This window comes from Rhamphochromis sp. 'chilingali', assembly GCF_963969265.1.
Source record: "Rhamphochromis sp. 'chilingali' genome assembly, chromosome: 6".
Lineage (NCBI taxonomy): Eukaryota > Metazoa > Chordata > Actinopteri > Cichliformes > Cichlidae > Rhamphochromis > Rhamphochromis sp. 'chilingali'.
Genome location: NC_137933.1, coordinates 20,260,677 through 20,274,318, shown reverse-complemented (window position 1 = coordinate 20,274,318; position 13,642 = coordinate 20,260,677). Strand labels below are relative to the sequence as shown.

At 38.4% G+C, this 13,642-nt stretch overlaps 1 protein-coding gene across 1 annotated transcript; it reads right to left on the bottom strand.

The window, feature by feature from the left end:
* Positions 1-304: 304 nt before the first annotated feature.
* tmem276b (transmembrane protein 276b) lies at positions 305-12,903 on the bottom strand. The gene is made up of 4 exons (XM_080885852.1): positions 12,233-12,903; positions 9,270-9,383; positions 4,195-4,332; positions 305-3,950 (listed from the first exon to the last, which is right to left on the bottom strand). The coding sequence occupies exons 1-4, from the start codon at positions 12,627-12,629 to the stop codon at positions 3,700-3,702; spliced, it is 900 nt and encodes a 299-aa protein (XP_080741978.1). The 5' UTR covers positions 12,630-12,903; the 3' UTR covers positions 305-3,699.
* Between the last annotated feature and the right edge of the window lie 739 nt (positions 12,904-13,642).

Below are 13,642 nucleotides of genomic sequence, written 5' to 3'. Positions count from 1 at the left end.
GAAGTAATGTGTCAACACTGGCGCTATGATGGTGTCCTACCTTCCTGGACATTCATCTCTTAGCTGGACCGTCTGTTTTCAGTTCAGCTCCAGAAAGCACCTCTACCCTACAGATTTAACAGTACAAAACATCTTGCTGCCTCAGACAGACGAGGATCGTCACATATTAAAACTTTCAAGATAAAGGTGCTTTTTTTGTCTTGTTTTTTTTTTTAAACAGAGTGATTCACATATAGCTCTGCAACTTTGGAGGGCAGAACTGCAGAGTCCCGGCACAAACACAAAGACAGAAAGCAACAACATGTTAATAATTACATGTTTTATTTCAGTAAAATAAACTAATTAAAAATGGACACACTTTTTCATATATTGAAAGAAACTAACTGTAATGAGATCATGCAAGGCTGTAATGTCTGGCTTTTGTTTTTTGTTTTTTTTTTATCCCCACGTAACATCTGCAGTGGATGGAACCAGTATAAATGTAGAAAATAATAGCTGTGCTACTGAAATGAGAGCCACTCTTAATGGTGGCATTTTCATGGGTCATCTCTCATTGCACAGAGTACTTCTCTAAGTTTCTCATGAAAGTTGGATTATACAACAATTTCCAGTATCTTGTTACACGGTGCTCATCCGTCCTCTAACGTTCGTTGTTTTTTGTTTTTTTGTAATGCTTTGTAAATCTTGCTACTGTGTGCTACTGTTCTTTTGTTTTGAGTTGATGACAAAACTTCAGCTTCAAAACACAGACACTGCTTTGTGTTGGTGTTCATTGAAATTTACTATTTGAGACATGGGGGGCTGGGGGCTGGGGGGTAGCTGTGTGCTTTCAAAATGGATCATGTGTTATGTTTTGACTGCACACATGCAGTGGTGGCAAAAGTCTAATTCCTTCCCCACCCCCATAATACGCAAAAAAGAGTTGTGTGCAGTTGTGCTTCAGTCAGAACAACACATTGTACTTTCACCATGTACATATACATTACACTTCACTGCTTACAGTATATTACTGTGTTTCAGTTTAAGTGCAAACTTAAAACTTCATTAAAACACCACACAGCGTCGCATTCTGTCAGTTAGCAGTGTAGCGAGCATAGATATAAAAAATTTCCATATTTATAGTATGCCCTACTTTCAGGTGGAAACATTTCCACATTAAGAGCCTCGGCCGATTGACCCTGACCTCACAACACTGTATAAACGCGGACTCACAACAGGGTGCTTGTTACATGCTCTGATCATCTTTTGCTCCCTTGTGTGACCTTGCAAACAAATATAGTGCCACCAGCTTAAGACTTCAGGTTCACTAAATCATGAAACGCAGCAAAGTGCAAAGATTCAACAAGACACTGGCGATACAGTTTTCTATCATGCCTCAGTTCATTTCCTCATTGATGGTGATGGTGAAATGACCAAACGTCACACACAGTGTTGTTAAGACACTATAACACCTTTTTTTTTCTAAGAGAGTTAATTGACATAGCTGATAGAATATCTCATGATTCATCTCAGGCAATCAACACTTATAAAAACATCATGGCTGTAATATTCTTGTATCATGTAGTCATGGATCGTGGAGGTGGTGAGTTTTGTCCTTTTAAAATATATTACCTCTAGTGACTCGGGAACAAAAAATTACAGCGTTACAAAAAAACAAAACAAAAACCAAATGGCTTTTGTGGGTTATTCTCGCCCAGTAGTGTTAACAGGGTGATAGTTTTTCCTTTTATATTTAACAGCTTTAAGTCCTACACTTTATTTTCAGACATTTTTACATTGTCCAAACCATGTTGCACACTATGGAATATGACATTTTCCAACTTAATACAGAAAACCTGGTGTATTTCAAATCAAAAATAAGTTTCCAAGAACGCATTCCTTAAATTTGACTTATTATGGATACTTGTCATTTCAAGTTTTCTCAGTCTAGTTATTTTCGATGTGTAAATTAAATAATTCAAACTGAATGTGTATTTGCAGTACAGCTCGAGACACATGTCTAGGCATATGTTGCTGTAGGTGCTTTGTTTCGACCTCGGATTTGGAGGTGTAAGACAAAAATGAAGAATTCCTCTGTTCCTCTCACACACAACAATGTGTAGTGTACTGTTTTGTTAGCTAGTACACAGTACATTTGCATTTTACTGGTACAAAATATATTTTTACTAAAATGATCAGTCATTGTGTGAATTCCAAGCATCACAGCCTTCAACAGGATTTTTTCTACTTATAATTTTGTTCTTGTTGTTGTTTTCTAAAGATTAACATCCATATAAAAAAAATTGTAAACAACTCTTAAATTCACAATATGCATTTGATTGCTGGACAATGAGGTCTATCACAGAAATGATCTTTTATTGTGCTCCTTTCCTTATATTAAAACTAACATTGCAGGATATTAAATGATGATAGTTTGGCCTTCCACTAATGTTTGATATAGTCTGTTATTGTACTTAGTACAGATGAGAATTCTGTGTGCAGATTGTGCTTGTATTTTTAGTGGCATCACTGAAGTTGCATTTCTTTCTCTTCTAAAATTGCTTAATTCGCTTCTATTCAGAGAAAAGAAGGACTGGCCAATATGAGGTTAAACAGCGGAGCAATCAAATACCTCCTCCATAGTTTGGTTTAATTTTTCTTGCTGTCAGGTTATGATTCAGCCTTCAGCAAACACACCGGTCTGTCAGATCCATGACAGTGCAGCAGATGCTGTGTTTCTTTTACTCAGATTTACCTGCTTACTTGCATTACTTTCACTTGGTAATCGACTGAACTCTGCCGGCCATCACTGCCTCTGAGCAAACAGAAAACAAATATTCAAAATCTACTTTACACAAACAATGATCTGGATCTACACTGAGATGCATTTGTACATATATAATTGTCAAAGAAGCGTCAAACAATTTGCTCTGGAAGGCAAAAATTTTACTTCTGTGTATTTTATCATACTGACCGCACTGCTAGACCCAGTATAGGCTGTAGACGTGTGCCCTGGGGCTCATGTTTGATATCAGTTAGTGTGCTATACTAAAGATAGGCAATGGGCAGTCAGTGCCAAATTTTTTTCTTCTTCTTTTTTTTTTCCATTACGAACAGTAACACAGCACACTTCACTCGACTGACAGAGGAATGCTGACAGGATGTTCTGGCCTGATGTTTGTTCCTTTTGCTGGATATCTCTCATGATTCATCCATAGTAATTGAGCATGTGTGGAAAGGCTGGTGTGTGTCTGTGTTTGTGTGTGTGTGTGTGTGTGTGTGTGTTTGTGTGTAAATGTGTCTCTTGTGTGGGATTGTGTGTGGCTTTATGTATTTAAGAGAGCACCATTTTATGACAATTTCTCTTCAGAGAAAACAGTCACCATTAGATCATCATAAAGTCAGCATTTCAAAAATCAAAACCAAAAGAAAAAAAGTCTTATTTGTGCTATTAGAGCCATGTCCCAGTCAAACATTGCTGTGGGTGTCACTCTTGGCCTTTACGGAGGTCCCTCGGGGATTTTCAAGATTAGGTGTGTGAAATTTGCCGTTACTTTGTTCCTTCTGTCACAACTCAGGCACACTGAACACTGAAGGGGGATGGCGATGCTGAGGGTGTTGTGAGATGGTGATCAGACAAAAACTGTTTCAGAGTTAAACATCAAGGTTGGAAGGGTGTGTTTGTGCGTTCGGTGGTTCAATCGCTTCACAACGCCCCTGTCACACGGTTCCGTTCTCCTGCCTCGGCTTGTGGATGGTTGTGCGAGTGGCAGGCGTACTCAGGGATGGAGCCAAGGTGCAGAGGAAGCCAGCCAGCAATGTGAGACCGAGGCCCCCCCAGGCACAAAACATGGACCAGCCATAGCCATGGCTAATGTCTTCAGGGAGGCCATACATGTAGCGAGGATAGCGGGATAACTCGAAGTTGATTCCTGCCACACATGTGCACAATGAGATGATGCAGCATGTTCCTGTGTGAGTGGAAGAGAACAGGACTGGTTTACATGGTTTTCAATCGATTATTGAATTTTTACATGTACTCTGCATCTTACTGCAGGATGAGAATCATGTTACTGCGGGACATTGAACTGTTATCTCATGTTAACACAAAGGTGCTCTCAGCTGTCATCAAATAAATAAATAAAGTGAATAAAATTGGATTTTGCATGCATGCATTCGTGTGTGTGGATGTGGGCATATGTGCTCTCACAGTACCTCCCATGAGAAAGAGTAGCCCAGCTACATATTGCATGAGGTCATGCTGCTGGCAGCATCCCAGCACTCCAATGATCCACCCGAAAAGAATGATGGACACAGCCATGCCCACAAAGCCAGCTGTCATTCTTCTTAGATCTGCAAGCAGAAACGAAAACTTCACCGAGGGAATCGTAACTTACAGACACTGAATACTAAAGCTAAAGGCTAAAGTATTATTATTACTATTATTGAATTCCTTATGTAAACACGTTGCATCACTGAGAACAAGATCTCTTTTTCATGACACACCTGTGTGCAATAACATAAGTGTAGACAGACTGCTAGACAGGCAGAAACCTAATACAAAGAGACATTATACATGGTCATAAATTATGAAAAGTATTTCCCAGGGTAGATATAGACATGTAATGTTTTAAAATCATCCAATTAAATAAAAACAACAACAACATTGCTTTAATTGTTTGGTTGTTGTTGATGGGGTTTTCCCTTTTTTAGTCTTTCAGTTTTTCCAAACTGTGTGAACAGGAAGTACAGCTAATATTAAAATGTCATCAGACATCGTGCAGTAGAGCCTTGTAAATAAACTTTATACATTGCTGCTCTATTTGCGAGGCAGGAAAATCGCACTGTGTTTCACAGTTAGAACAAAGATACAAGAAACACAGGAGAGTAGGACAGTAATAACTACTCTGTGATAATAGTTAAGATAAGCATGAGTCAAGAGGCAGGCATAGAAACAATATCACCATGATAGTGTAGACAAAACTATAGATTGTACAATGATGTTACTGGGAATACAAAAGTCAAATCCCTGGAGTTCCACAGCAGCCTTAAAAGTGAGGCTAGCACCTATCCAATCAACAATTTCATGTAAACTAGGCTACATGCTAACTTAGAAATAAAGTTACCAATGAATGTTTACTTCTAATTGTATTATCAATAGCAAAGTTGTGACGGAACCAACTGGCTGTCCAGTTTCGTCTTTCAGAGGAACTAATATTGTAGTATGCTATGATATACTTACTCGTGTGTCAAGGATTTAATTAATGCCAATAAAACAACTTAATATAGATCAATATAATATTCAAAAATCAGAAATCAGTGAATTCAAAGCTCTAACTGAACTTTATTTCGTGCTAAACTATCTGCTTTTAGACAGCTTTTTCTGCTTTTTCGTGTTGAAACAACCTGCTGTGTTAGAAGAGGAAGTGTTTTAAGACATCATTACGTAGTTTCAATATACAGTTCTTTCTAGGAAATAGTCTTATTTTCCTCATCTTCTAGACAGATCCACACAGTGAAATCAAATGAGGATCCCACTGTATACACAAATAAAACTAATTCAATCTGTTAGTAAAAATAATTACATATATAATTAAACAATTCAAAAAGACTGTAATGCATTAAAATGATATCACTTTCACAGAAAACCTTTTTAAGCCAGAACCATGAAACAGTTGCCAGAAAATTCTAAACTTTGATAAATGAAGTGTTCAGTGAGCCTTCTAATAGCTAATGTAAAAATTTAGTACTCGTGCAACAAAATACAACGAGAATAAAAATGGAAAAATATAGCAAGAACACAAATAACAAGAATAAATGCAAGGATGTATTTTTAACTCATCTTAACTGAACATCTCTGCATTACCAACGCACTGTATCACCCGTACTGAATATAAAACAACACACCTACAGGCAATAAGATAAAAGTAGTGGAACATGATACTGGAAATCACTACTGATGGAATCTAAGGTCTGGCAACTCACTATCTCATATTAACCTAAAGGTGCTCTCGGCTGTCATGAAGAACAGAAACTGAATAAAATTGTATTTCGTCTGCAGACTCATGTGAGGATGTGCTTTTCACAGTACCGTGATACAAGGATGCCAAGAAGTACAGGTCTACTCAAGGGTTTAAAGGGGAGGTTTAAGAAAAGAAGCCCCTGTGTTAATAACCCTGATAACCGTGAGGTCAGTATAAGGTCAGCAACACATTTACTATTGATAGGCAGCTATGTGTTAAAAGTGGTAAATATAGGTATTTTAATTATTCAGAAATGGATAAGTATCCACTGCGACGAAGCGAGCGTCTTGCTAAGGCTTATAGGTTTATAAAAGACTGCAGGGAATGACAGCACAAGGAGATTATTTCACATAAACGTTTCCAGCAAGACTGAAAAAAGACGTGGCTTTTGCAAATGCATTTGAAATAGTGAGGGGGGAAAAAGACAAAAAAAACATATTTATGTTTAATATTTCCACACTTATATCATCATATCTGTACTGTAAGGCAGCGGTCCCCAACCCCTGGGCCTCGGACCGGTACCGGTCCGTGAGTCGTTTGGTACCGGGCCGCGAGAGTTGAGGCTCAGGTGTGAAATGCATGGTTTTCAGGGTTTTTATTGGTTTTCAGCGTTATTTTGTTATCGTTTTTATCATTAACTCGGTTTTCCTGGGTCTTTTCACGTGTTATGAATAAATCTTCTTTTTTTCGGTACCGGTACTAGTTTTATTTTGTTGTATTTATCCGCAACACCTTAAAGGCCGGTCTGTGAAAATATTGTTGGGCATAAACCGGTCCGTGGCGCAAAAAAGGTTGGGGACCGCTGCTGTAAGGTATAAGAACAGTATTTTGATTTTGGTGTTATACGCAGTTGTACATTTTTGCCATTATTTAAATTGCATTTATACAGTATGGGTACTTGTATGTATAGTTGTATCTTTTAATATTTGATGACATCTAGAAGGCAAATAAAAATCACAATAAAATGTATTGACAGAAACAAAAATGTCTATTTGAATTTGTTGTTGAATGTGTTTTCACATAATTTTTTAATAAAAAATCAGCAATCCATCCATGCGCTTCCGCTTATCCTTTTCAGTGTCACGGGGGGCGCTGGAGTCTATTAAAATCAGCAATGATTTAATAAAAGTTTATAAATAAAATTCACATTAGCCTCTGGAAGTGCTCAAGTTACCTTCATTTGCTAAAACTAATTAATTTTGCCACTGCCTCTCACATGAAAATAGTTTCGGACATGTTTGAGGCTGACAAGAACTGACAGGATGAAAACACTGTTATGTGAACATGGCATCTTTCATCTAGTGCATAGGTGTCAAACTCTGGTGTCAAACCCGCGGGCCAAATTTGGCCCGCAGCCTAATTACATTTGGCCCGCGAAGCCATACCAAATTACTATTAGAGCTGGCCTACTGGTATTATACAGCTAATGTATATATTGTTTAGTATTAAGCTTTGCTTGTTCCATATTCAGTTTTTCAGCAAAACGTGTTTGAGTCAATAAGAAAAGATTCATTCTTATATCTGAAGGAATAAATATATTTCAATAAATATATTTCAATAAATATTAACGTTAGCCCGCGACTTTGTTCCAGTTTTGAATTTTGGCCCACTGTGTATTTGAGTTTGACACCCCTGATCTAGTGGATCAATTTTAGTTTAACAAGCAGAGCTAATGGTAGTTACAGTAAAACTGTCTGTCGGTACAAAGAATAAATAAGAGCACAATACAAAATGTGTTTGTCTGTGTCCACCTGCCAAACTTATGTTCAACTTTTACTTCTGGTTTGGGTCTCCTCCACCTCCAGAGGGAAATATCTAGCTGATAAGCTGCTATATGTTCCACTGCCTGTTCCTATTTTTGTCTGCTATTCAGTGCTGTGCAAGCAAGTCTAAAGTGAGTTCCTTTTTCTCTGAAAACAGTGACACTAAATAAGAGAAGAAATGTGTGTTGATTCAAGTAGCAAAACAACGACTAAAACAGGGATAACTTTCATAACTAGCGTGGTTAGTGGTAGCAGGTGTGCTGCTGTTTCTCTTTTTTTGATTAAATGTGCAAACATCCTTTACTTTCTCATGCAGCTCTGATTTTTGATTGGTGTTTCACAGGTCAACAGTTTCAGGACTTAGTAATAAATATTGCATGCTTGAGCTGTTTTTATGGATTGTATGATTAAGAGCCTGTATGTGATAGTTATGTAGATGCTAAGAGCAGTATGATAAATCCAGAGCACTAATAGTAAGACTAAAGCAATCCTGTTGTACAAACAATAAAAAAAAAAACACCACTTTCCCTTCGACTACACATCATGTTGAGTATTGATATTCATTAAACAGAAGCAAATGTGATTTAATGTGAGAAAAAAGTGAGAAAGACTTCCAGCAGTTCTTTAGCTGGCAACATGGTGTTATTTTGATTTGGTAATAATAGAGACATTTGTTTGACGAAAAAAAGACATAGGACCCAACACAGTGCCTTGGTGCACACCAATGTCACTCAAAAACAAAGCCCATTACTAAAAAAAGATTGTTATTTAATTTTCTCTTTTTATTTTTTAAATTATCATTAAGCTAGTCTAGTAATGCTATGATCACACTAGGAAAAACAGTGGCTGGAAACTGTGTGAAATAAACTTCTAATCTTCATGCTTCAAAGATGTAGATTACATGAGCAAACCACTTGCAGTCACTTGCTGTGTGACTTTGACTTTGAACAGCAGTACGATGGAATTAGCCTGCTATCAGATTGTGATTGAATGGGTTCAAACTGGCAACGACATGCAATCTGTTTGTGATAATGCAGCAAATAATTGTGATAAATCAGTTAAAATAACAAATCTGTTCGCATCTACATAAACAGAAATCCACATTAACTTCAGAGTCCAGCCAGAACCTCAGAGATTTAAAACAGAAATTTAGATTCCCTCCAAATAGTGAAATTGTTGCTGTAGATCAGCAATTTCAAGATAATATCAAGAATGCCACCAAATGACAACCAGCTGAGTCGAGTATCCAATACAAAAAGAAACGTCACAGATGAGATGCACTTATCAGACTTGCTGAGTTAGACTGTAATGTTTTGGCAATCAGTCTGCTTGTATTGATCAGACAGCAATTATTTACAATGCCAAACCCTTTCGAGTCTGACCGAAATTCTTTGTAGAAAAAATACATGTGTATTAATGAATAACTCCAAAAACCAGATAGTCAATCACCAAACACAAACACAGCCAACACCAGCTCCATAAAGACAAAAACTTTAATACTTACGGAGTGCATGCCACTCATCCTGCCGTATAGTCTTTGTGATGTTGATGGGTAAATTTCGCGGTAAGATGGACGAAGAATAGTGATACTTGACTGGGATACATCTCTGAATTATGCCTGGCAGAAGAAAATGGAAACAGTTGTAACTGGAGGACAAATTCCTTTAATTCAAGTAAGTAAGAGGGTAACAAGCAAGGAAATTAAGTAAGAATTGCATTCTGAACCTTCGCCCTACTTCTGGGATTGTAAGATAATGTGTGTATGCAAACATGGTAGAAAAGCTTCTTATTTATTTTCCACCCTCACTGGGTTTTAATTTTCTGAGCTGGCCTTATTAACCTTGTTTTCCCAACCACTCCTACATTGTTATTAAGGGAGGGGATTAGGGAAACAATATGGAATATGGATTATTCCACCGACAGCCACAACTGTTAACTGTTCTGCCTTTAAAGTGAATCTATTTTGATTTTTGCATTTGGTTTTGGGAACCAAAGTCTATAATCCAGATCCTGCTTTTCATATCAGATCTCATATTAAGGAAAATTGTGGATACTTGGCAAGCCATTAAATGTCCCACACACCTATTGAAGATTAACATAAATTAATTTAGCTTCATGACTGGAGCTGTGATCAGTGAACCGACTGACGCCTCCCTGAGTCTCCTTTTTGCTTTGTTGTGAGTTCAAATGGGACAAATCAGACATTTATCACAGCTACGGTACAATGAGTTTGATTATTACTCGTAAGCATATCGGTGCCCGGCTTTAATCTGATAACGCAAGTGAAGGAATCTTTGAAGGTGTCACATATTGTGAAAGTCTAAGTCCAAACATCTATAGGGGTAAACTCTGTTCCACATATGCTGAAAAACTATGTGAACAAATTAAGATTTTGAACTCCTAATACTCTGTATAGATCTGGAAATGCATTCAGAAATGTTTGCATTAATTAAGAAAATAATCTCCCAGATGAGACACAATCAACTATTAAAATGCTTTGCAGCTTTGACCTTTCTTTTCATCTGATTCCGAGTGCAGTTCTGTAAACTGTCTCACTTAAAATTTGTGTTATTATCATTTATTGTTTGCCTTCAAGCAGGATGACAGAGTTTAATTAAGGTCACTTTAAATCTGACAGACTGGTTGACGTCTGATTGCACAGTAATCACATTTTGGCTGCTTGAGCAGGAAGTAACAACGTTAGCACAATTCTGATGTTCAATTACATACATTCGTGAGATCTAAATGTAATAACAGCGGACGAATCTGCGTAATGCTTCTGGTGTATATTCATTGTCACTGTAGTGAACATGCCAATGGCAAAGCAGAGCTACTGCAGCGAAGAAAGATATAGTTTGGTTTACATGTTATTATTCTCCACATAATGCTGGTGCTTTATAGCCAGTGACCATTATAAATAATCAGTTTTCTTCTATGCCATCTGTACCACTCTTTGCACAAAACATGATAAATGAATGTGAAGCTATAAAACCTGAAGTTAAAGATGATCCTAAGACTCAGGCAGGGCTATCTAAATCGAGTAATAAAATCTATTTACTTAGACTGCATACAGTATTTACTTCTGCAGGCACTTATAGTAAATACTGTAAGTTCTATTATGCTTGAAATTGAGCCAATTCTAATCTGCACCTCCGTTCTTGCTGATAAGAGCTCAGTATGGTAAATATCCCAAAGGCATGGAGGCTAGTAGCAGCAAGAACTTTTAACATAAGTTAAATGTGTTGTAGTCTGTCAACACGCATAGTGCAAGATGTGGACATGGTCTCATGAACACAGCTCATAACCAACATAGTAGTGCTCGTTTAAAACTCAAATGTTTTAAAAAGAAACACAGTCCAGTTAAATAATAATACAAAGTACAGCCTGAAATAACCAGAACACTGAATCACAACCATTCAGAGACAAAATCTGAATAAGCTTCATCAGAGTTACTTGCTGCTGCAAAAACTACATCGCACTAATGTGTTTATGCCATAAAGTCAGCCTTTACAGGACAATGGGGCAATCAGTGAAACATTAACAGAACACTGAAATGATGTAAGTGCACTGCTCTTACAATATGATGATTTTTGAGAGCAGAAAAGAAAATGCACTGTAAATTATTCATTGGAGAGCCTGAAATCTTGTGTTATTCGTGCAATTAAATGGTTTTTAATTGTAAAATGAGTGGCAGTAGTTATAGTAGTTGGGGGGGAGGAAAGTGGGAAGTATTATGTAACAGAATTACTGCAAGGTATCTAAAAGGCTGCTAGATTTGGTGTGAATTGGTTTCAGTACAGCATGCTGTGGCTAAATGAATGTTATTTACTGGTCTGTTTTAGCCATGCTGATCTACTTTTATTGTGACACTAACCAACAACAACAACAACAAGGACCACAAAAAGTCCCCCAGTTTCAGGACCTTACTCTTTTCCAGGTATGACATCAGGCCTGATACAAAGGTTTTCATTGTTGTTCACTGAAGGATGGCTGTGCACTGAGTTGTCTCTACTGTAGCCTAATATTTAAAGCACTTGCATTAAAGATTCAGCTTCTGGTGCACACTGAAATTGTTTTATTTATCATATTGACTATTACTAGACCGCTTAGGCTCTTATAGACAAGACTATCCTCTTGTTATAATAATATTATAGAGAGAGAGAGAACGAGAGAGACTTAGCACCATGGACAGTGAAATTACCCGCTAAATTAAAAGACACAATAGATTCCAAAAGGCCATCCTCATGTTTTATAAAATGTCAAAGCAGAGACATGCTGATGTGAGAGGCCTCTGGATGAGTGTGTGTGTGTGTGTGTGTGTGTGTGTGTGTGTGTGTGTGTGTGTGTGTGTGTGTGTGTGTGTGTGTGTGTGTGTGTGTGTGTGTCAGGCTAGGTGAGCTCATCGCTGAGCATCACGGCCTGGTGGTGCACACAAGAAAAGCCAGGCTCCAGACTGCTCGTGTTTACCTTTGTAAATGAGGTCCTCGGTCTCCGGGTCAAATCCTTCCCGGTGACATTTCCTCCAGAGACCAGAGATGGTGGAGTTAAACTGCCGGCTACAGTGAGACTCCATGGCAGACGCCCCGGCCAGAAAGTGCCGCTTCCTCCTGAAGACAGGAGCAGCATCTGGGCCGTTACCTTCCCTCTCCAGGCTCTTTGGAGGCATCTGGAGGGGGAGGTTGTGGCTCGAAATGTAGATGTAACCCGGGTCGTTTCGCTTACTGGCATAGTTTTTACACCTCTCTCGATGTCTCCTCGCGTCCGTCTCGTACCAATAATCGGTGCAAATCGCCATGGCGAGCAGCCCCAGCGCGCAGAGAGCCAAGAAGAGCCCCGTGCCCGTTAATATTTTCATAGCGGCCATCTTCCCCACTCGACGGAGAGCCCAAACAGTCGCAAGAAGGTTCCTCCGTGGCCGTGGTGATACCGCGTGAAATAAATCACGACGGCACTCACAACCTCGCGCAGTCCCGCGCTGGGAGCATGGTGCTGAAAGGCCAGTGATGTCCGGACTAGATGCTGCGGTCTATTGTTGTGGTACCCGGTGAATGCAATGTTGTTCCCACCATCTGTTATGGTACAGGAGGAGAGGGGATGGATGGCGACCAACGCTGTGAGGAGGAGGCAGGGGCAGTGATGTAGTTGCGCTCTCTCTCCTCCAGGTTGTTGCGGGATGGGGGAGCAGACAGAAAGCAGCTCTGTTGTGGGGGAGTGCTGGTTTTTAATGCTCGGATAGTCACCTTTTGCACTAAACGTGTAAAAGACAGGTGCTGTGGAGTCACAGCTGAGCAGTGTGCAACCGATCCTTCAGATTAAGAATCATCTACTTTTTTTTTTTTTATGTGTGTATTTATTGTTATTTATCTCCCACAACTGCGTTCCTGCACAGCAGCAGAAACGATGCACAGTGTAGAAATGATGTGACATGCTTTAAGTGATAATTGTTCTATACTGGGCTTCATAACTCAGCCATCCAGGCAATGTTCACGAGATGGCTGCCAGCTGATACACAATCACATGTGTTTCAGAAGCGAGTTCCAACACAATTAAATTTGTTTCAATAAAGGCACAAATAGAGCTATATATATTCGTGTGTCTGTGTGTATGTATGTATGTATGTATATATATATATATATATATATATATATATATATATATATATATATATATATATATATATATATATATATATATATATATATATATATACACTTGTGTGTATTGCACGTATGTATTAGATAATGGTCCAGCAAGAGTAAATCTGTTAAAGATTCATTTACTCTATATTGGGCCTCTGCTTTGTTACAGAATAGTTTACAATCCCAAAACATTACTTTCCAGGACAAGCACATATTTTAATCTGGGCACCCCAGGAGA